Raw genomic sequence first — 24567 nt, forward strand, 5'->3', positions numbered from 1 at the left:
TAGACTGTGTCCCCTGGTTCTGGACTTCCCCAACATTGGGAACATTCTTCCTGCATCTAACCTGTCTAACCCCGTCAGAATTTTAAACGATTCTATGAGGTCCCCTCTCATTCTTCTGAACTCCAGTGAATACAAGCCCAGTTGATCCAGTCTTTCTTGATAGGTCAGTCCCGCCATCCCGGGAATCAGTCTGGTGAACCTTCGCTGCACTCCCTCAATAGCAAGAATGTCCTTCCTCAGGTTAGGAGACCAAAACTGTACACAATACTCCAGGTGTGGCCTCACCAAGGCCCTGTACAACTGTAGCAACACTTCCCTGCCCCTGTACTCCAATCCCCTCGCTATGAAGGCCAACATGCCATTTGCTTTCTTAACCGCCTGCTGTACCTGCATGCCAACCTTCAATGACTGATGTACCATGACACCCAGGTCTCTTTGCACCTCCCCTTTTCCTAATCTGTCACCATTCAGATAATAGTCTGTCTCTCTGTTTTTACCACCAAAGTGGACAACCTCACATTTATCCACATTATACTTCATCTGCCATGCATTTGCCCACTCACCTAACCTATCCAAGTCGCTCTGCAGCCTCATAGCATCCTCCTCGCAGCTCACACTGCCACCCAACTTAGTGTCCGCAAATTTGGAGATACTACATTTAATCCTCTCGTCTAAATCATTAATGTACAGTGTAAACAGCTGGGGCCCCAGCACAGAACCTTGCGGTACCCCACTTGTCACTGCCTGCCATTCTGAAAAGTCCCCATTTACTCCTACTCTTTGCTTCCTGTCTGACGATCAGTTCTCAATCCATGTCAGCACACTATCCCCAATCCCATGTGCTTTAACTTTGCACATTAATCTCTTGTGTGGGACCTTGTCGAAAGCCTTCTGAAAGTCCAAATATACCACATCAACTGGTTCTCCCTTGTCCACTCTACTGGAAACATCCTCAAAAAATTCCAGAAGATTTGTCAAGCATGATTTCCCTTTCACAAATCCATGCTGACTTGGACCTATCATATCACCTCTTTCCAAATGCACTGCTATGAAATCCTTAATAATTGATTCCATCATTTTACCCACTACCGATGTCAGGCTGACCGGTCTATAATTCCCTGCTATCTCTCTCCCTCCCGTCTTAAAAAGTGGGGTTACATTGGCTACCCTCTCACTCGATAGGAACTGATCCAGAGTCAATGGAATGTTGGAAAATGACTGTCAATGCATCCACTATTTCCAAGGCCACCTCCTTAAGTACTCTGGGATGCAGTCCATCAGGCCCTGGGGATTTATCGGCCTTCAATCCCATCAATTTCCCGACTAATAAGGATTTCCCTCAGTTCCTCCTCCTTACTAGACCCTCCGACCCCTTTTATATCCGGAAGGTTGTTTGTGTCGTCCTAAGTGAATACCGAACCAAAGTACTTGTTCAATTGGTCCGCCATTTCTTTGTTCCCCGTTATGACTTCCCCTGATTCTGACTGCAGGGGACCTACGTTTGTCTTTACTAACCTTTTTCTCTTTACATATCTATAGAAACTTTTGCAATCCGTCTTAATGTTCCCTGCAAGCTTCTTCTCGTACTCCATTTTCCTTGCCCTAATCAAACCCTTTGTCCTCCTCTGCTGAGTTCTAAATTTCTCCCAGTCCCCGGGTTCGCTGCTATTTCTGGCCAATTTGTATGCCACTTCCTTGGCTTTAATACTATCCCTGATTTCCCTTGATAGCCGTGGTTGAGCCACCTTCCCTTTTTTATTTTTACGCCAGACAGGAATGTACAATTGTTGTAGTTCATCCATGGGGTCTCTAAATGTCTGCCATTGCCCATCCACAGTCAACCCCTTCAGTATCATTCGCCAATCTATCCTAGCCAATTCACGCCTCATACCTTCAAAGTTACCCTTCTTTAAGTTCTGGACCATGGTCTCTGAATTAATTGTTTCATTCTCCATCCTAATGCAGAATTCCACCATATTATGGTCACTCTTCCCCAAGGGGCCTCGCACAACGAGATTGCTAATTAATCCTCTCTCATTACACAACACCCAGTCTAAGATGGCCTCCCCCCTAGTTGGTTCCTCGACATATTGGTCTAAAAAACCATCCCTTATGCACTCCAGGAAATCCCCCTCCACCGTATTGCTTCCAGTTTGGTTAGCCCAATCTATGTGCATATTAAAGTCACCCATTATAACTGCTGCACCTTTATTGCACGCACCCCTAATTTCATGTTTGATGCCCTCCCCAACATCACTACTACTGTTTGGAGGTCTGTACACAACTCCCACTAACGTTTTTTGCCCTTTGGTGTTCTGCAGCTCTATCCATATAGATTCCACATCATCCAAGCTAATGTCCTTCCGAAATATTGCCTTAATCTCCTCTTTAACCAGCAATGCTACCCCACCTCCTTTTCCTTTTATTCTATCTTTCCTGAATGTTGAATACCCCTGGATGTTGAGTTCCCAGCCCTGATCATCCTGGAGCCACGTCTCCGTAATCCTAATCGCATCATATTTGTTAACATCTATTTGCACAGTTAATTCATCCACCTTATTGCGGATACTCCTTGCATTAAGACACAAAGCCTTCAGGCTTGTTTTTTTAACACCCTTTGTCCTTTTAGAATTTTGCTGTACAATGGCCCTTTTTGTTCTTTGCCTTGGGTTTCTCTGCCCTCCACTTTTCCTCATCTCCTTTCTGTCTTTTGCTTTTGCCTCCTTTTTGTTTCCCTCTGTCTCCCTGCATTGGTTCCCATCCCCCTGCCATATTAGTTTAACTCCTCCCCAACAGCACTAGCAAACACTCCCCCAAGGACATTGGTTCCGGTCCTGCCCAGGTGCAGACCATCCGGTTTGTACAGGTCCCACCTCCCCCAGAACCGGTTCCAATGCCCCAGGAATTTGAATCCCTCCCTGCTGCACCACTGCTCAAGCCACGTATTCATCTGCGCTATCCTGCGTTTCCTACTCTGACTATCACGTGGCACTGGTCGCAATCCCGAGATTACTACTTTTGAGGTCCTACTTTTTAATTTAGCTCCTAGCTCCTTAAATTCGTTTCGTAGGACCTCATCCCTTTTTTTTTTTAACCTATGTCGTTGGTACCAATGTGCACCACGACAACTGGCTGATCTCCCTCCCTTTTTAGAATGTCCTGCACCCGCTCCGAGACATCCTTGATCCTTGCACCAGGGAGGCAACATACCATCCTGGAGTCTCGGTTGCGGCCGCAGAAACGCCTATATATTCCCCTTACCATTGAATCCCTTATCACTATCGCTCTCCCACTCTCTTTCCTGCCCTCCTGTGCAACAGCGCCAGCCACGGTGCCATGAACTTGGCTGCTGCTGCCCTCCCCTGATGAGTCATCCCCCTCAACAGTACCCAAAGCACCCCCAACCCCGTGAACTTTTATCTTGTGCATGGAAACCTCCTGCTGATTACCACCTACTGCTCTCCCTCAGCTGATGAATCAGTACTCTTCCATGTTGAACACCACTTGGAAGAAGCACTGAGGGTAGCAAGGGCACAGAATGTACACTGGGCGGGGGACTTCAATGTCCATCACTAAGAGTGGCTTGGTAGCACCACTACTGGCCATGCTGGCCGAGTCCTAAAGGATATAGCTGCCAGACTGGGCCTGCAGTAGATGGAGAGAACCAACCTGAAAGAAAACCTACTTGATCTCATCCACACCCATCTACGTGTCACAGATGCATCTGTCCATGACCATATTGGTGGACCGCCACACAGTTCTTGTGGAGACGAAGTCCCGTCTTCACACTGAGGATACTCTCCATCATTGTTGCGTGGCACAACCACCGTGCTAAACAGGATAGATTGCGAACAGATCTAGCAGCTCAATACTGGGCATCCGTGAGGTGCTGTGGGCCATCAGCAACAGCTCAATCTGTAATCTCATGGTCTGGCATATCCCTCACTCTACCATTACCATCAAGCCAGGGGGCCAACTTTGATTCAATAAGCAGTGCAGAAGAGCATGCCAGGAACACCACCAGGTGTACCTAAGAATGAGGTGTCAACCTGGGGAAGCTACAACACTGGATTTCATGGATGCTAAAGAATGGAAGCAGCATGCTATAAACAGAGCTAAGTGATCCCACAATCAACCGATCAGATCAAAGCTCTGCAGTCTTGCCACATCCAGTCATGTATGCTGGTGGACCATTAAACAACTAATGGGAGGAGGAGGTGCCTGCATACAGCAAGACTTGGACGACATTCAGGCTTGGGCTGATAAGTGGCAAGTAACAATTGTGCCACACAATTGCCAGGCAATGACCATCTCAACAAGAGAGCGTCTAACCACTTCTCCATGACATTTAATGGCATTACCATTGCCGAATCCCCCACCATCAACATCTTGAGGGAGGGGGAGGGGGGTCATCATTGACCAGAAACTTAACTGGACCAGCCATTTAAATACAAGAGCAGGTCAGAGGCTGGGTATTTTGCAACGTGTGTCTCACCTCCTGACTCCCAAAGCCTTTCCACCAATCTACAAGGCACAAATGCAATGGAATACTCTCCAACTGCCTGGATGAATGCAGCTCCAACAACACTCAAGAAGCTCGACACCATCCAGGAGAAAACAGCTTGCTTGATTGACACACAATCCATCACCTTAAACATTTAATCCTTCCACCACCAGCGCACTGTGACTGCATGCGGGTATGCATTGCTTCATTTTCTGAGGAGTTGCAAGTGGAACTGAACACTAATCATCAGCGAACATCCCCACTTCTGACCTTATGATGGTAGGAAGGTCATTGATGAAGCAGCTGAAGATGGTTGGGCCTAGGACACTACACTGAGTAATTTTTGCAGCATTGTCTTGGGGTTGAGATGATTGACCTCGAACAACCACATGTCTCCAGCCAGTGGAGAGCTTTCCCCCTGATTCCCATTGGCTTCAATTTTACTAGGGCTCCTTGATGCCGCACTCGGTCAGATGCTGCCTTGATGTCAAGGGCAGTCACTCGCCTCACACCTGGGATTCAGCTCTCTTGTCCATGTTTGGACCAAGGCTGCAATGAGGCCTGGAGCCGAGTGGTCCTGGTGGAACCCAAACTGAGCATTAGTGAGCAGGTTATACCTGAGTAAGTGCCGTTTGATAGCACTGCCGACGACAGTTTGCTGATGATTGGGGAGGTAATTGGCCGCATTGGATTTGTCCTGTATTTTGTGGATGGCAGTTTTCCTCATTGGGCAAATGCCAGTGTTGTAGCTGTACTGGAACAGCTTGGCTAGAAACGCAGCTAGTTCTGGAACAGAAGTTTTCAGCAAGCTGGAATATGATCAGGGCTCATATCCTTTGCTGCATCCAGTGCGCTCAGCCGTTTCATGATATCACGTGCAGTGAATCGAATTGGCTGAAGCCTGGCTTCTGTGATGGTAGCGACCTCGAGGAGGCCGATATGAATTATCCACTTGGCACTTATGGCTGAATATGGTTGCAAATGCTTCAGTCTTGTCTTTTGCACTTGCGTACTGGGCTTTGCCATCATTGAGTATGGGGATATTCATGGAGCCTCAATCTCCTGTTGGTAGTTTAATTGTCCACCACCATTCATGACTGGATGTGGCAGGACTGCAGAGCTTGATCTGATCCATTGATTGTAGGATCGCATGGTTCTGTCTATAGCATGCTGCTTCTGCTCTTTAGCATGCATGTAGTAGACCTGTGTTGCAGCTTCCCCATGTTGGAACTTCAGTTTTGGGTTCATCTGGTGCTGCTCCTGGCATGCTCTTCTGCACTTCTCATTGAACCAGGGTTGGTCCCCTGGCTTGATGCTAATGGTAGAGTGAGGGATATGCCAGGTCATGAGGTTACAGATGATGGGTGGAATACAATTCTGCTGCTGCTGATGACCCACAATGCCTCATGGATGCCCAGTTTTAAGCTGCTAGATCTGTTCTGAATCTGTCCTTTTTATGACTGTGGTAGTGCCACAAAGCATAGTGGAGGGTGTCCTCAATGTGAAGACGGGACTTCATCTCCACAGTGACTGTGTGGTGTTCACTGTTACCAATGCTATTATGGACAGATGCATCTGCGACAATTAGATTGGTGAGGATGAGGTTGGTTCTCTCACCAGCTGTCGCAACCCTAATCTGACCGCTATGCCCTTCAGGGTTCGGTCAGTAATGGTGCTAACTGCTGCAGGCCCAGTCTGGCAGCTATATCCTTTAGGACTCGACCAGCTCGGTCAGTAGTGGTGCTACTGAGTCATTCTTGGTGATGACCATTGAAGTCCCCTGCCCAGAGTACATTCTGTGCCCTTGGTGCCCTTAGTGCTTCTTCCAAGTGGTGTTCAACATGGAGGAGTACTGATTACCAAGTACCGCCCTCTCTAAGCTGATTAATCAGCAGGAGATTTCCTTGACTATGCTTGACCTGAAGCAATGAGTCTTCATGGGGTCTGGAGTCAATGTTGAGGACTCCCAGGGCAATTCTCTCCTGATTATCGCCAGATGATAGTAAGGTGGACTTTGCAGGGTCGACTGGACTGGGTGTGCCATTGTAGTGTCTGAAGCCGGTGCTGAGGTCAAAACTGGGTAGTCCGTCCGGTTTTATTCTTGCTGTTTTTCGTAGCGGTTTTGTACAACTGAGTGGCTTGCTAAGCCATTTCAAAGGGCAGTTAAGAGTCAACCACATTGCTGTGGCTCTGGAGTCACATGGAGACCAGACCAGATAAAGACGACAGATTTCCTTCCCTAAAGGTATGATGGTAGACGAGCAATGGCTAACATTTAAAAAATGAATACATAATTTACAAAAAATATAAATTTCTTTGAGGCACCAAAATCCCAGAGGAAAAGATCAAAGGGAGAGGCTTATAATATTGCCAAAAAGTGCAGCAAGCCTGAGGATTTTAGATTTCAGCAAAGGAGGACCAAGAAATTAATACGGAAAGAGAAAAAACAACATGAGAGTAAATTACCAAGACACACAAAAACAGATTGGAAACGTTTCTATAGGTATGTAAATAGGAAGAGATTAGTGAAAGTGAACATGGGCCCTTTAGAGGCAGAGAGAGGAGAAATTATATTGGGCAACAAGGAAATGGCAGAGACATTAACAAGTACTTTATATCTGTCTTAACAGTAGAAGACACAAAAAACATTCCAGAAATAATGGGGAACTAAGAGTCTGGAGAGAATGAGGAACTTAAAGAAATAAGTAAAGACATAGTAGTGGAGAAATTAATAGGACTAAGTGGCAACAAATCCCCTGGACTGGACGACCTGCAACCTCGGGTTTTAAAAGAAGTAACTGCAGAGTTGGTGGATGCACTGGTATTAATCTTCCAGAATTCCCCAGATTCTAGAACAGTCCCCAAGGATGGGAAGGTCGCAAACATAACCCTGCTATTTTAAGAAAGGAGGAAGAGAAAAAATGGGGAACTATAAGCCAGTTAGCCTGACAACAGTAGTAGGCAAATTGCGAAAATCTATTAGGGCACTTAGAAAATCGAATTATGACTAGGCAGAGACAGCATGGTTTTACGAAAGGGAAATCATGTTTGACAATCTGTTACAGCTTTTTGAAGATGTAACTTGTAGGATGGATAAGGGGGAACCAGTGGATTTTCAAAAAACATTCGATAAGGTGTTACACAAGAGTTTATTACACAAAATTAGGACTCATGGGATTGGGGGTAATATATTGGCATGGATTGAGGATTGGTTAATGGACAGAAAACAGAGTAGGAGTAAGCAGGACTTTTTCAGATTGATAGGCTGTAACTACAGGGGTACTGTAAGGATCAGTCCTTAGGCCTCAGCAATTTACACTCTATAGTAATGGCTTAGATGAAGGGACCGAGTGTAGCATATCCAAGTTTGCTGATGGTACAAAGTTAGGTGCGAAAGTAAGCTGTGAGGAGGACACAGAGAGGTATAGACAGGTTGACTGAGTGGGCAAGAACATGGCAAATGGAATACAATGTGGGGAAGTGCGAAGTTATCCACTTTGGCAGGAAAAACAAAAAATCAGAATATTTTTTGAAAGGCGACAAACTGGGAAATGTTTGCATTCGGAGGGACTTGGGTGTCCTCGTACATGAATAACAAAGTTAGCTTTTGTTACAAAGGGATTCGAGTATAAGAGTAAAGAAGTCTTACTGCGATTATACAGGGCATTGGTGAGGCCACACCTGGAGTACTGTGTACAGTTCTGGTCTGCTTACCCACGGAAATACAAGCTTGTCTTAGAAGGTTCACTGGACTGGTTCCTGGGATGAGGGCATTGTCCTATGAGGAGATATTGAGTAGACTTGGCCTATATTCCCTAGAGTTTAGAAGAATGACAGGTAATTTAACTGAAACATATAAAATTCATGAGGGGCGAGAAGATGTTTCCCCTGGCTGCAGAATCGAGAATACTGGGTCACAGTCTTAAAATGAGGGGTCGGCCATTTAGGACTAAAATGAGGAGAAATTTCTTCACTCAAAGGGTTGTGAATCTTTGGAATTCTCTACCTCAAAGAGCTGTGGATGCTCAGATGTTGAGTATATTCAAGATGGAGGTCGATAAATTTTGGGGAAAGAAGGGAATTAAGGGAGATGGGGATAGTGTGGAAAGGTGGAGTTGAGATAGAAGATCAACCATTGTTGAAGGGCCAAATGGCCTACTCCAGCTTCTATTTCATATATTCATATGTAGTGAACCAGTGGGTTTTTATGACAATCCAGTAGCTTCATGGTCACCATTACTGAAACTAGCTTTTTATTCCAGATTTATTTGATGAACTGAATTTAAATTCCCCAGTTGTCATGGTGGACTTTTGAACTCCCGTCTCTGGATCATTAGTCCAGGCCTGTGGATTACTAGTCCAGTAACATAACCACTATGCTACCTGTTCTTACATTGAACATTTTTCCTTTAACTCCACTCAGTTCCTCCAGATAAACCTGCATGGATCACAGCAATGCCTGTTTTTTGTAGAATAAGTTGAACACTTTTTGTTCGAATCCTACTTGAGTCCCTCTTATTCCTTTACATTGATTACTGTTGGTACTGCTTCCTGCTTTCACTGTGGTCTAGAATTTCATTTATTTTGCTAAAAGTTTCCACCACCCCTTACCTTTATGTGGTCCTTCTCTAACTCTCATTTTTCTGAGACTCCGTTATCTTATCTCTGAGGGTGGGTTTTCCACTGACATGATATAAGCTCACTGATTCTTGCAACTAGCTAGATGTCATATCTTCTGAGAGCACACAACACACAACCTGTAAGATGGTTGCAGATTCCGGAATCCTCCGACCTACTGGTCAGGTGACCTGCTCTTTATTAAACAACACTAGCTACAGTAACACAGGCATCCACAGTGTGGAGCTACAGACATTATACTTCTCCCTCTTTAATGAAGAAGTTATTATAACAAACAATCATCACACATAACTTGCATGGTTATACATAACAAAGGATATGGATTTATTATGCCATATTTACAAATCAAGCTTAACCACTTGTTTTCTGTTTTGAAGAGGATACCTTCGCTCTCGAACAGAATCTTCCAAACATGGTGTCGAATTTAAACTTATTCGAGGCTGATCCTGAGGGAAGTTTTCCTCCAAGGGATGCCCTTGATTTCCATTTGAACTCTCTCGAACTTCAGACTGCTTGTTTTCCTGACTCGAACTCAGACTTAAATTCTGACTTGCTCTTGGATTTGTTTCCAGTACATTGGATGTAGGATATGCTACTGGTGTATCAAAACTATTTGATGAGTCAGAAATAATTGAATCACTCCCACTCTCAATTACTTACTTGTCTGTGAGTAAAATATTATCAATGTGAACAAACCTAACCTGTCCATTATCAAACATCTTGACTAAATATGTGCGAGGACCACATATCTTCACCACTTTTCCTGGTAAACACTTTAACCATTTATGGTGATGGTTCTTCACTCTCACCTTCTGATTTAATTTCACACTTCTCTCTCTTACTCTCCCTTGATCATGATTCTCTTTCTGTCTTAATTGTGTCTCTTCTACGGACTGTGCCAAGTTTGGTTTTAACAACGAGAATCTGGTTTGTGGCTGTCATTTGAGAAATAGCTCTGGTGTTCTACCAGTAGTTGTGTGAGGAGTATTACGATGCGTTATTAGAAAATTAGCCAATTTGTGATCCAATGACAACTGTCGTTTCTTTGGATTTTGATCCAACATTTGTTTGATGAGGGCCTGTTTTACAATTTGTACAGTGCGCTCTGCTGCACCATTCGAAGCAGGGTGGTACGGTGGAACCTTGGTATGTTTCACACCATTTTTGCTCGTGAACTGTGCAAATTCTTCTGAATGAAATTGTGGTCCATTATCCGAAACAATTTCTTCTGGGAGGCCAAATGAAGAAAATAATCTTCGCAAAATGTCTAATGTTTTACTTGTTATTTTCCACATTGGAAACACCTTGACCCATTTCGAATGGCTATCAATCACAATGAACAATTGTTGTCCTCCTAGCTCAGCAAAATCAATATGTAGCCTTTGCCACTCCTTGGGAGGCCATTTCCATGGCTGTAATGGTACTGATGGTGGTTGCTTGCTTACCGATTGACATGTCGTACACTGACTTACGATGTACTCCATATCTTTATCAAGACCTGGCCACCATAAATAACTGCGTGCAAAACTCTTGGTCAAGCACATTCCCAGGTGCTGGTCATGGAGGTCTCCTAATAATTTGGACCTGAATTTATTTGGTATAACCACTCTTGCACCCCACATGATACAAGCTTTATCGACTGATAATTAATTCCTATGAATGAAGAATGGATGAATATCTTTGTCTGTTACCTGGTTTGGCCATCCATTTGCAATATAATCAGACACCTTTGACATCGCTGGGTCACGTTTGGTAGCTCTACCAATTTCTTTAGCTGTGACTGGCAGTTCATCAATGTATGAAAAATAGAACATCTCTTCCCTATCGAGTGTAACTTGTGATGGGGAAGGCAATCTAGACATAGCATCAGCATGACTGTGATCAGCTGATCGTCTGTATTCAATATCATATGAATATGCTGACAAAATCAAAGCCCATCTGTGCATTCGGGTGGCAGCTAATGTTGGAACTGGGGACTTTGGATGGAGGATTGCTGTCAGGGGCTTATGGTCCGTAACGAGAGTAAACTTACGACCATACAAGTATTTGTGGAACTTCTCGACCCCCAAAATTAATGCCAAAGCTTCTCTTTCGATTTGCGCATAATTACGCTCACTGGCACTGAGAGTGCGTGAAGCAAAAGCAATTAGTCTCTCCTCCCCACTACGTAATAGTTGAGGTTACTGCCCCAACTCCATATATGCTAGCTTGATCTCCTGCGATACGTCATAGTGAACTAACATGGTGCTCTCCACCAAGTTGCTTTTACACTCCTTGAATGCTGTATCGCATTGTTTTGACCACTTCCAATGGACCTGTTTTTTGAATAGTTCGTTCAGTGGATGTAATACTGCAGCCAAATTTGGTAGGAACTTCCCATAATAGTTCAAAAGACCCAATAATGATGTAAGCCATCAGGTCCAGGGGACTTGTCTGCTTTTAGTCCCATTATGTTACCGAGTGCTACTTCTTTAGTGATAGTGATCCCTACATATAGCTCCTTGATAATCCATTCCTGGCCCAATACTCCAACCACAGGAACATAGAAGTTCAGTGACATTCTTGGGAGTGAATGCATTTCTGATTGCATCCAGTTTTTCCATGATTGGATGTAAACCATCTTTGTCTACTCTGTATCCTAAGTACTCCACTGAGTTTTGAAATAACTCACACTTGTGAGCATTCACTCATACTCTGTGCTTCTCTAGCCATTTGAGGACTTCATTCAATATGTTATGAATTTGCCTATTTGGTGCTGAAATTAGTATGGCATCTAAATAACTTACTACCCCTTCAATACCTTGCAAAATCTGGTTCATTACCCCTTGGAATATGGCAGGGGCGGAAGACACTCAAAATGCCAGCCTATTAAATTGAAATAGGCCTAGATGGGTATTTATAGTCAAGCATGACTGACTCTTCATCTAGTTCAAGCTGTAAGTAGGCATTCGTAAAATCCAACTTTGAGAAAATCTGACCCCCTGTCAATGTTGTGAACAAATCGTCTATATTTGGCAATGTATTGGGGACATTACCCTCCAGAACCTGGTTTACGGTTACTTTATAATCACCACACAATCTTACCTTACCATCGGACATAGGTACAACAACAATGGGTGTAGCCCAATAACATCGATCCATCTTAAAAATAATGTTCTATCTCTAGTCTTTTGAGTTCTTGCTCAACTTTCTCCTTGAGTGCATATGTACGGAACGTGGCTTGCAGTAAACCGATCTAGCGCCCTTCTGTACCCTGACACTCGCCTTGGATCGGACTGCCCGTTTCGCAGAACACCTTCGGATAATTCTTGATGACATCATCCTTTGACGCAAATCTCATTTCAACACGAAAAATCTCACTCCAATCCAGTTTCAGTGATCCTGCCACTACTATTGGAGGCAAGCTCTGAACTTGATCCTTGTATTTCACCAGTACAGTGTTACGACGTATCACAGGAATGTTCTCTCCCGAGTATCCTCACAGCCCTATCTTGGCTTTCTCCAATGGGAAATCCCGCAATTTATCGAGGTATAGCGACTCTGGTACTATACTCACAGATGCACCAGTGTCGATTACCATGGGTATCTTGAATCCTGCAACATCTATGTGGATTATGATACTTTTTGAATCGCTGTCTGTTAACTTCGTGCTCCTGATGACGTTTAACAACATCTCGTCCTGTTGTTCTTCCATGCTATGTAGTCCCTGGGGATTTCTACTCCTAGCTTTGAAAGCTGGCTTACCCTTCCGTCGGCATGCCTTCGCAAGATGCCCAGTTTTCCTGCAAGTGAAACACTCTGCCTTCACATATGGACAACTTTGAGCAATGTGTTGTCCCAGGCACCAGTAGCAGGATGTCAATGTTCTGTTCCCATTTCCAGTTTGAGACTTTGGGACCCCATCACCTTTTACTTTGAACCTGCAGGTGATTCACCTTGGTTGTCTGATGACTGAAATTAGTATGAAATTCTTGGGAATATTGGTCAGCCGTGCTCATCGACCTAGCTGTCTGACAAGCTAAATCAAAAGTCAAGTTAGGCGTCGTCAATAACTTTCTTCTGATCGCATCATTTTTCATCTCACAAACAAAGCGGCCTCGCAATGCTCAATTCTGAAAGTCTCCAAAATTACAGTGAATAGATAGCTTTTTTAATGCTACAATGTACTTACTGATATTTTCTTCGGCCTTCTGATTTTGTATTCCGAAACGATAACTTTCAGCAATTTCTAATAAAACAGGGTTGTTCTAACTTAGAATCTGTTTCAGCGTTGTATCCTTTGGCTTGTCAGACACAAGCAAATTTATCAGTATTTCATACAACTCGGGCCCGGCCTCGGTTAAGAATATAGCTCTTTTTCGTTCCAACCACCACCCGGTTATTGTCTTCATTACTGGGAATTTCAATGATATTATTTGCAGTGAAAAACATTTCTAGCTGATCCACATATGCTCTGAAACTTTCACAAATGCCCTATGACTCCCATTTTGATTCTGGCAGTTTAACCAAATGTGGTCATAATTTACCTCTGATTTCTAGCTGTTTCCAAAAACAGAAGCTCTCAAAGTCTCTCTGTCGGCTGGCTGAATCCTTCACCAACAAAAATTTCAGCTTTGTATTATCCGATTACATCCCATTCTCGTCGCCAAATGTCATATCTTCCGAGAACACACAACCTGTAAGATGGCTGCAGGTTCCGGAATCTTCTGATCTACTGGTCAGGTGACCTCTTTATTAAACAGCACTAGCTGCAGTAACACAGGCGTCCACAGTATAGAGCTACAGACATTACACTAGATTACACTTCTTCCCACTCTGCCATTCTCGTCTTCCAGTTTTCTGTCTGTCACATCTGTGATGATACCACCTTCCCTACTATTTTCCTCACATGAGGATTGCCTCTGCATTGTAGTAGGCAGGACCCTAGATTTAATTCTCTGTTCCACTTCCACTCTGGCCTCTTGGTCTTCAGCCTCCTTCACTGTTCCAACGAAACTCAACTTAAACTCGAGGGACAGCATTTTATCTTTCGATTAAGCACTTTACAGCCTTCTGGACTCAACATCGAGTTAACAATTTCAGACCATAACCTCTGCCCCTATTTCTTAAGATAGCAGTTGTTGATGATTCTGCCATTCCCGTTTACACCTCTTCTCGACTCATCTTTTGTTTCTTTACCTGTCCCATTACCATCACCTTTCAGTTTGCAGAATAATACCGTTTGTCGTTAATCACTTCTGCCTTCCACCTGATCACATACATTCCCTTTTGTTCTTTCCTCTCCGCCCTCCTTTCCCTGCCTCTGCACTTGCTTAAAATCTGTTACATCTCCAACTTTTTCCAGTTGTGACGAAAGGTGATTGACCTGAAACGTTAACTCTGTTTCTCTCTCCACAAATGCTGCATGACCTGCTGAGTATTTCCAGCATTTTCTGTTTTTATTTACCCTAGATTTAGTTTGTCTTATTTCTCATGCTTCTGGCTTCTACGTTGTTCCAATAAAGCTCAACGCAAGCTCAAGGAACAGCGCGGTATCTACCTAATTGCCTCATTGCAGCCCTCTGGTCTGAACGTTGACTTTAATAACTTCAGATTTTATCTATAGTTCCAATTTTTGCTCTGATAATGCTGGCAATGTGGGATGGCTGTGCCAGTGTTTTGTGGGAATGGGAGAACAGATTTTGTTGGTGCTTGGGAAGGGGACCCAGTGTCAGAACACTGCTGGTGAGGTGGTTTGCATCCTAGATGCAATCTCGATTTTTACTTCTACGAGGTTCCTGGGATGCTGGAGTCTGCACTGTTTTGCCAGTTTTTCATGTTTTCCATTCTACCTTATCCCCTACCCTTTAGCTATTCATGCACCCTGGCTCGTTAATGCCTTTTAGTTCTTCAATTTCTCTCAGTATGCCTTTTATTGTTTCATCCTATCAATTCTGCCATTTAACCCTTTTCTGTCCACTTAAGCACTTTATAGGTCATTCTGTTTCTTTTCCTGTGTGTGTGCTTGTTTTTTTTTCAACATAATCACTTGTTCTGTTCCATTTTTAATGCTGCTCATCAGTAATATATTCCAGTTCTGAGGAAGTCTGTATCCAAAACATCATCTCTGTTTTTTTCCACAGATGCTGCCTGACCTACCAAATGTTTCCATTTTTTTTCTGATTTTCTGTTTTTCATGATTTTACTTAAGTTGGCATAACAGATAACCTGAAAAATATGGACTAATCCTCCTACTCTTAAATAGAAAAGAGCTTGCCACCAAAGTTTAGTCTGCTGTTATTCACTCTAACATTGTCACGCAAGTCCCCTTGTTCCCAAAGTGCTTTACTTTAGGAAAATTACACATGGCATGCAGAGGAGAATTAAAACGGTTGAATTATTTACTAGGATTGTTAATGAAGAGTAAAAGTTTTAATATAAAATTTAGATTATAAACTAGTATACTGAATGTTCAAATACAATAAAACACACAGTTTACTTATTCATCAAAATGTTTTCATTTACATTACTGCTTCATTCCCATAATCCATATGTATATGAAGTATCTTGTTTATTCAAGACCACAAAAAACTAATTAAAAAATGCAGTCAGTCACTAGCATGGAAAACTATGGTTACTTTCTACCAGTTTGTCAGATATCACACCTGAATAAAATTAAAGTTTTGCTCAATATTGAATGCTTTGAAAGTCCTATTGTGTTGCATGAGTTTTGTAAGTAACATTTTAATCTTTTTCAAAACAAGTTGTAATGTATGTTTAACTAAAGTCAAAATGTAATCTCCACCTAGTGGCTGCTAATCCTTCTTACAAAATAACTTTATTGAGTCCCCCCATTGGCTTTCTGGTCATTTTTGATAAATTGTGTGTGGGGGGGGGGGGTTGAGTAAATGCTTAATCAAGTTGGCTAAAATTACTTCACTAATATTTTGCTTTCTCGTAGCAGAGCAGAGGCCATTTCCATGTGATGCATCATAAAAGCCAATTTTGCTAATTAATAACTTTTCATTTTTATGTGTCTTGAAATTTATTCCATCACTGAATTTCTGCATATTTGTTTTACTGTATAGCTCTCTAAGCTAGCAACTCCTTTTTGGTGAAATTCTGTTGTAAAATTAAAAATTGAGCTGTTTTAGGTTGATATGAGTCTTAATGATTTTGTTACAGGCAGCTAAACATTTTAAGCACAGCTACTCCAGCTATTAGTGCCTGGCTTATTCCTATTGATCAGCTGAAATCCTCATTGAATAAATTGGAAATGGAAAGAACCCTCCGCGTGTGTGCTGTGATGGGCTGCATCATGACAGAAGCTCTCGAGGTAATTGTAAAATATGGTTTCCTTATTCAATATATAAAAACACTTTATTCATTCGCATTCTCAATGTGACACTGGAATCAGCCCAGGTTACTAACCAGAAGAAATGCATGAGTAATGTTTCCTTGAGATTTCAATGATGGGCATGGACCAGTTGCACTGTTGCCTTTTTGGGTGTTAGTTTTTTCCCCATGTTACCAGTCCCCAGATATACCTATAGTTTCACTGCATTGGTGAACTCTATTATTTGCAGTTTTGTTATGTGACAGCCCAATTCTCCACCAGAGTCTTTTTAGGAAAAGCCTTGCAAAATAAATTGCCTCACTGCAGGACCTTTGCTGTTTAGATTTCATTTCCTTTTCTTTGTGAATAAAACTGCGTATTTCTTTTGACTATTTGTATTGAACTTGCTTTTGCTCCCATGTCTAGTGTATTGCTCTACCTTACATGTAAAGCCAAAGTTTTTTCCACAGGGCCACGTTGGTCCTAGATAACAACTCCATAAGAAATTGTAGGCCATACGGCCCCTCGAACCTGCACCGCCATTCAATAAGATCATGGCTGATCTGATCATGGACTCAGCTCCACTTCCCCGCCCGCTTCCCATAACCCCTTATCCCCTTATCATTTAAGAAACTGTCTATTTCTGTCTTAAATTTATTCAATGTCCCAGCTTCCATAGCTCTCAGGCAGCGAATTCCATAGATTTACAACCCTCAGAGAAGAAATTTCTCCTCAAAACACCTCGCAAAATTAAAATTAATTGAAATTAAATGTCATTAAATGTTTTAGAAGAAAAATATATTTTTTGAAATTTTTTAAAATGTGTTTTAAAAGGGTTAAAAATAAACTTACCATAGTGTGTTTCGGGCCACAGATGTGCGTGCATGTCCTGGGGCCTGGACCTCGGGGGCAGCATGCCATTCAGGGCTGTGGATTGTGTTTGCAGAATAGACTCATCATCATAGGCGGTCCCTCGAACGAAGATGACCTGTTTCCACATGAGTTCACAGATGTTTCAATGAAGGACCCGATGTTCCAGACCTGAACTCCCAGACCTGAACTCCAGGGATGGAAGATGCCTGTGCATGGATTTTTTTGATGTGTGGTAACCGTTGCACATCAGCCACCACACGGGCTTGACAGAACTACGCCTTTGTCCAGTGGCAAGGGTTAACCACTGGAGACCTGCTCTGCTACACGGACCTGGTGCACGCACGCATCGCAGTGTGGGCTGGCCCATGCTGCACCTGGGCCCTCGGCTCTTCTGGGCCCCAAACCCTAAACTATTTACCCTCTGACTGTAGAATTCCCCATAATTATCGCATCCCTATACTTGCTACGTGACTCACCACCACCTTCTCAAGGGCAATTAGGAATGGGCAATAAATGCTGGCCTTGCCAGCTACGCCCAGATCCCGGAACAATTTTTTTGAAATGTGCTCTTTCCCCCATGGGTAACCACTTGCTCTCCAGTGGCTTGTAGTCTTTCATGGTTACCCTCCCCACTGTCACCCTTTTTGTCCTCAAGTTTTTTTTCTCCGGTGCAAGCAAGTTCGGTTCAGCTGGTTTTCCTTCATAACTATAGAGTTCCTAAGCTCTTCAATTATTTTTGCTGCTCTTGTCTGAACCCTCTCCAGCACCTCAATGCCTTTTTGAGGGTAGAATGCCCAGACTTGAATATATTATTCTCAATGTGATCCCACACAAAATATAAACAAGGTTAGAATAACTTCTTTCCAACTTATAATCAAATCCTCTCAAGGGATTCTAACATTTAATTAGCTTTGACTGAAAACATACAGTGATGATTAACAATGTTGATTATTGGGCTCAGTATTGTCTCCAGCTGTTATTAGTGCAGCTGGTACAGCACCACTTCACCTACCCACCTACTAAGTGAGGTTATATTAGCAGTATATTGTGTTTATATAATATTATGTACTATTGTGTTTAACCTCAATTGAGCACCAAATTTCTAATTTAATCGACATTTGGACACAGATCTGCCTGGTATCAGTGTTACCAATAGTCGATTACCATTTCTGTGTAATATCTCGTACAAACATGTGGTGTGCAGTGGACTTTTTGAACAGGATAAAGTGCACCTCACAAACATCCATGCAGACAGCATGGTCTGATTTTCAACACATAGAATAGATATGCTAGCACCTTTTCTGAGCAAGGATCAGACAGGTTTGTCCTAAGACTACTGATCTGTAGCCATCAATGGTTTGATCTCCTACTGGGGATGTCCTTTATGTGTTTCTTTCGAACCAAGAATTACACAAATGATTTATGCAGAAAGACCAATGGTAACCCCTTTATCCCCCAGTGATCAAATAAATCGTGCTTCTCGAACCTGAAACAGCTATGTGCCAATCATAGTGCAGATCTGTTGTCTCAGATGAATGGACAAATTTTCACAATGCCTCTTGGGGCCTCCATTTGAGGCATTTCTGTTGAGAAGAACAGATTTTAAAAGCTTTATCATCAGTAATAATTGTCTCCTTAGCATCCTGAAAAGCTTTTTGAAAGGCTTACAATGCAAAGTGGAAGAGATTACCTCTGTGGTATCAAGATAATCAGTTTAATACTTTACATTTTTACATCCCTGCAATTGTATGTTACTTGAAGGTACTGTTCAGTCAGAATCTTAAATTGAGTTCCATTGGAACACAAGAGGCCAATTCAATCTAACATCTGTTTGTGGACTGCAAAAATACATACTCTGATGTTGAGATTTGTGAAGGGTGACAGAAGATCAAGCCCTTTGTTCAAATGTCAGTAGCTGTAGACACCTCAGTCATGGTCTTTAGAAACGCATTCCTGCTTCCTTCGTTTCTACATTATTGTGAAATTTCAAATCTCATTTAAAAAGAAATTGTATCCTCTGGTGATTTATTTTTTGTGCTCTTCAATTTGAGGGGTGCTGGCATATATTTCCAGCAGACATTGTTAACATCAGGCACTCGAAGGTAGCATAGGCCTGGTGTAGAGTGAAGCTCCTCTTCATTAATCCCAATAAGGTTCATTAACCCTAACTTCAGAATGCGCTCTTCCTGCACCAGTGTGAATATTTCCATTTCCCCATCAATCATCCTAAAGCCTACTTTGGGTGAGTTTACCAAGTTGTGGGCAGTTTTGCACTGAGTTGATATTATATGATGTAGAGGTATTACTTTATTTATATTAAGTATATTGGCCCAGATTTTGCGATAAGAATAATGGTGAGGCCATCAACGTTCATCATTATTATGGAGTAAACCTGACAGCAACTTCCAGATGCACAGTTAAACGTGGAAATCTGGAACTTGCTGTACGATTTGCCCTGCTCCATCACAGACTCCTTCAGACTCGTGAGGCCCCGATTTTAACTCTAGGTGGATTCTCCACTCAGGCCTGAGTTAAAATGACAATCAGGTCTCAATGATGTCATTGGGCCGCAAAAGGCAAAAACAAAAAGGGCCACATTACAGCAAAATTCTAAAGGGGCAAAGTGTGTTAAAAAGACAAGCCTGAAGGCTCTGTGCCTCAATGCGAGGAGTATTCGGAATAAGGTGGATGAATTAACTGCGCAGACAGCAGTTAACGGATATGATGTAATTGGCATCACGGAGACATGGCTCCAGGTTGACCAAGGCTGGGAACTCAACATCCAGGGGTATTCAACATTTAGGAAGGATAGGCAGAGAGGAAAAGGAGGCACGGTGTCGTTGCTGGTTAAAGAGGAAATTAATGCAATAGTAAGGAGGGACATTAGCCTGGATGATGTGGAATCAGTATGGATGGAGCTGCGGAATACCAAAGGGCAGAAAACGCTAGTGGGAGTTGTTTACAGACCACCAAACAGTCGTAGTGAGGTTGGGGACAGCATCAAACAAGAAATAAGGGATGTGTGCAATAAAGGTACAGTAGTTATCATGGGTGACTTTAATCTAAATATTGATTGGGCTAACCAAACAGGTAGTAATGCGGTGGAGGAGGATTTCCTGGAGTGTATTAGGGTTGGTTTTCTCAACCAATATGTCGAGGAACCAACTAGAGGTCTAGCCATCCTAGACTGGGTGATGTGTAATGAGAAGGGGCTAATTAGCAATCTTGTTGTGTGAGGCCCCTTGGGGAAGAGTGACCACAATATGGTAGAATTCTTTATTAAGATGCACTACACAGTTAATTCGGAAACTAGGGTCCTGAACTTAAGGAAAGGTAACTTCGACGGTATGAGGCGTGAATTGGCTAGAATAGACTGGCAAAGGATACTTAAAGGGTTGATGGTGGATAAGCAATGGCAAACATTTAAAGATCACATGGATGAACTTCAGAAATTGTACATCCCTGTCTGGAGTAAAAATAAAACTGGGAAGGTGGCTCAACCGTGGCTAACAAGGGAAATTAAGGATAGTGTTAAAACCAAGGAAGAGGCATATAAATTGGCTTAAAAAAGTAACAAACCTGAGGACTGGGAGAAATTTAGAATTCAACAGAAGAGGACTAAGGGTTTAATTAAGAGGGGGGGAAATAGAGTACGAGAGGAAACTTGCAGGGAACATAAAAACTGACTGCAAAAGCGTCTATAAATATGTGAAGAGAAAAAGATTAGTGAAGACAAATGTAGGTCCCTTGCAGTCGGATTCAGGTGAAGTTATAATGGGGAACAAAGAAATGGCAGATCAATTGAACATATACTTCGGTTCTGTCTTCACGAAGGAAGACAGGAATAACCTTCCGAATATACTAGGGGACAGTGGGTCTAGTGAGAAGGAGGAACTGAAGGATATCCTTATTAGGAGGGAAATTCTGTTAGGGAAATTGATGGGATTGAAGACTGATAAATCCCCGGGGCCTGATAGTCTGCATCCCAGAGTACTTAAGGAAGTGGCCCTAGAAATAGTGGATGCATTGGTGATCATTTTCCAACAGTTTATCGAATCTGGATCAGTTCCTATGGACTGGAGGGTAGCTAATGTAACACCACTTTTTAAAAAAGGAGAGAGAGAGAAAATGGGTAATTATAGACCGGTTAGCCTGACATCAGTAGTGGGGGAAATGTTGGAATCAATCATTAAGGATGAAATAGCAGTGCATTTGGAAAGCAGTGACAGGATCAGTCCAAGTCAGCATGGAATTATGAAAGGGAAATCATGCTTGACGAACCTTCTGGATGTAACTAGCAGAGTGGACAAAGGAGAATCAGTGGATGTGGTGTATTTGGACTTTCAAAAGGCTTTTGACAAGGTCCTGCATAAGAGATTCATGTGCAAAGTCAAAGCGCATGGTATTGGGGGTAATGTAATGATGTGGATAGAGAACTGGTTGGCAGACAGGAAGCACAGAGTCGGGATAAACGGGTCCTTTTCAGAATGGCAGGCAGTGACTAGTGGAGTGCCGCAGGGCTCAGTGCTGGTACCCCAGCTCTTTACAATATACATTAACAATTTTGATGAAGGAATTGAGTGTAATATCTCCAAGTTTGCAGATGACACTAAACTGGCGGTGTGAGCTGTGAGGGGTACGCTAAGAGGCTGCAGGGTGACTTGGACAGGTTAGGTGAGTGGGCAAATGCATGGCAGATGCAGTATAATGTGGATAAATGTGAGGTTATCCATTTTGGGGGCAAAAACACGAAGGCAGAATATTATCTGAATGGCGGCAGATTAGGAAAAGGGGAGATGCAACGAGACCTGGGCGTCATGGTTCATCAGTCATTGAAGGTTGGCATGCAGGTACAACAGGCGGTGAAGAAGGCAAATGGTATGTTGGCCTTCATAGCTAGGGGATTTGAGTATAGGAACAGGGAGGTCTTACTGCAGTTGTACAGGGCCTTAGTGAGGCCTCACCTGGAATATTGTGTTCAGTTTTGGTTTCCTAATCTGAGGAAGGATGTTCTTGCTGTTGAGGGAGTACAGCGAAGGTTCACCAGACTGATTCCCGGGATGGCTGGACTGACATATGAGGAGAGACTGGATCAACTGGGCCTTTATTCACTAAACTTTAGAAGGATGAGAGGGGATCTCAAAGAAACGTATAAGATTCTGACGGGACTGGACAGGTTCGATGCGGGAAGAATGTTCCCGATGTTGGGGAAGTCCAGAACCAGGGGATATAGTCTTAGGATAAGGGGTAAGCCATTTAGGACTGAGATGAGAAGAAACTTCTTCACTCAGAGAGTTGTTAACCTGTGGAATTCCCTGCCACAGAGAGTTGTTGATGCCAGTTCATTGGATATATTCAAGAGGGAGTTAGATATGGCATTTATGGCTAAGGGGATCAAGGGGTATGGAGAGAAAGTAGAAAAGGGGTACTGAGCAAATGATCAGCCATGATCTTATTGAATGGTAGTGCAGGCTCGAAGGGCCGAATGGCCTACTCCTGCACCTATTTTCTATGTTTCTATAATGGACAGGGTTTGTAACATAAAAATGAATGATTACATTTAATTTTTATGTTTTTAAAAATGTTACGGTGGTAAAAGTAGACTATACGCCTGCTTTTACCAGGCGTAAAAGTTTGAAGGACATTCGCTGGGCATGAGTTGGGCAAATGGCCCAATCTCCTCCGCGCGGATGTCCTTCTCCCGGGGATGCGCAGATTCCGTCAGAAAACATCTTGACACATCAGAAAAGCCGGTTCTCGGCGCCGAGGACCGGCTTTTGCGAGGCCTTGCCGGATGCGCGTGCACTTCATACAGAGCCAGTGAGGCCACAATTTTCAGCCCATTGTATTGAACTGCTCAATGTAATCATCAGAACTCTCGCTGGGTGATAACTCCGTTTTGTCCACGGATAGGAATGGATGTTTACTTTGACCCATCTAACTGATAGAAAAAGAGACCTCTGGGAATAACTCTTCCATATAGATAGGATCATTGGTTTTAAGGCAGTTAATGTCTATTTTAAGCCACTGCAAAGTCCATAACTCTTAATATAGCATGATCCCGAAGCTGTTTTTGAAGCAGAAGAATTTGATTGCACAGTGGGCATTCTCTGAATTTAAATTCTTCCTCTCATGCAGTTAATTCTAATATGAGCAGGAAGGTGAAGATCAACAAGCCCAGCTTGATATATACCCTTTCCATATGTTCTTTAACCAATTCATTTGAAAACTGTCATCGGTTCTTGATGATGAAACTATCATGAGTACTAGTACAGCAACTTGAATTTACATAAGAACATAATGGCCCTGAAATTCTGCCCTCCCCGGGTCCGTACGGGGTGTGTACGAACCCGGGAAGGCATCGCAAAAGCCGGTTTTCGGCAAGCAATGCGTATGCGGTGAAAACTGATATTTCTGATATGTCAAGTTTCGGGCTTGACAGATCGCAAATATCTCGGCAGCAAGGACATTCCCACGGCAGAGATTGGGCTTTTTGCCCTATAAATGTCCTTAAAACTCCTGCGCCTGGTAAAAGCAGGCGCATAGCCTACTTTTACTTGCGCAAGAGTTTTAAAACATATCAAAAACATATAAAAATAAAATTTAAAAATACATATTTATGTTAAAAACCCTGCCCACTCGGGTAATTTATTTTAAAACTTTTTTTAAAAATCGGCAATTTAAAAAAAAAATCATTTCTGTCAACTTTAATTTCTATAATGTGTTTATGTGAAGTGCTTTTTAAATTTTTTATGTTGGGTTTGGGTGTTTTGGGGTGTTCCTCATTCATAGTAATAGGAGTTTCGGACTTAGCATGGATAGAAGATTGGCTGACAAACAGAAAACAGTGAGTCGGGATACATGGTCCATTCTCTGGGTTGGCAATCAGTAACGAGTGGTGTGCCGCAGGGATCAGTGCTGGGATCTCAACTATTTACAATCTATATTAACGACTTGGAAGAGAGGACTGAGTGGCCAAGTTTGCTGACTATACAAAGATGGGAGGAAGGGCAATGTGTGAGGAGGACATAGAGGCTGCAGGAGGACATAGACAGGCTAAGTGAGTGGGCAAGAATTTGGCAGATGGAGTATAATGTTGGAAAGTGTGAGGTCATGCACTTTGGCAGATAAAAATCCAAGAGCAAGTTATTATTTAAATGGAGGAAGATTGCAAAGTACTGCAGTACAGCGGGACTTGGGGGGTACTTGTGCATGAAACACAAAAGGATAGTATGCA

At 42.8% G+C, this 24567-nt stretch overlaps 1 protein-coding gene across 1 annotated transcript in view; it reads left to right on the forward strand.

The window, feature by feature from the left end:
* Window positions 1–24567, forward strand: part of kiaa1109 (KIAA1109 ortholog) — a 523818-nt gene that overhangs the window by 253388 nt on the left and 245863 nt on the right. The window contains exon 40 of the mRNA XM_070862493.1: window positions 16307–16457. Within this exon, the coding sequence (XP_070718594.1) occupies window positions 16307–16457 (151 nt within the window). The remainder of the gene's footprint in view (window positions 1–16306; window positions 16458–24567) is intronic.

Source organism: Pristiophorus japonicus, chromosome 2 (genome assembly GCF_044704955.1).
Source record: "Pristiophorus japonicus isolate sPriJap1 chromosome 2, sPriJap1.hap1, whole genome shotgun sequence".
In the NCBI taxonomy this organism is placed as follows: domain Eukaryota; kingdom Metazoa; phylum Chordata; class Chondrichthyes; family Pristiophoridae; genus Pristiophorus; species Pristiophorus japonicus.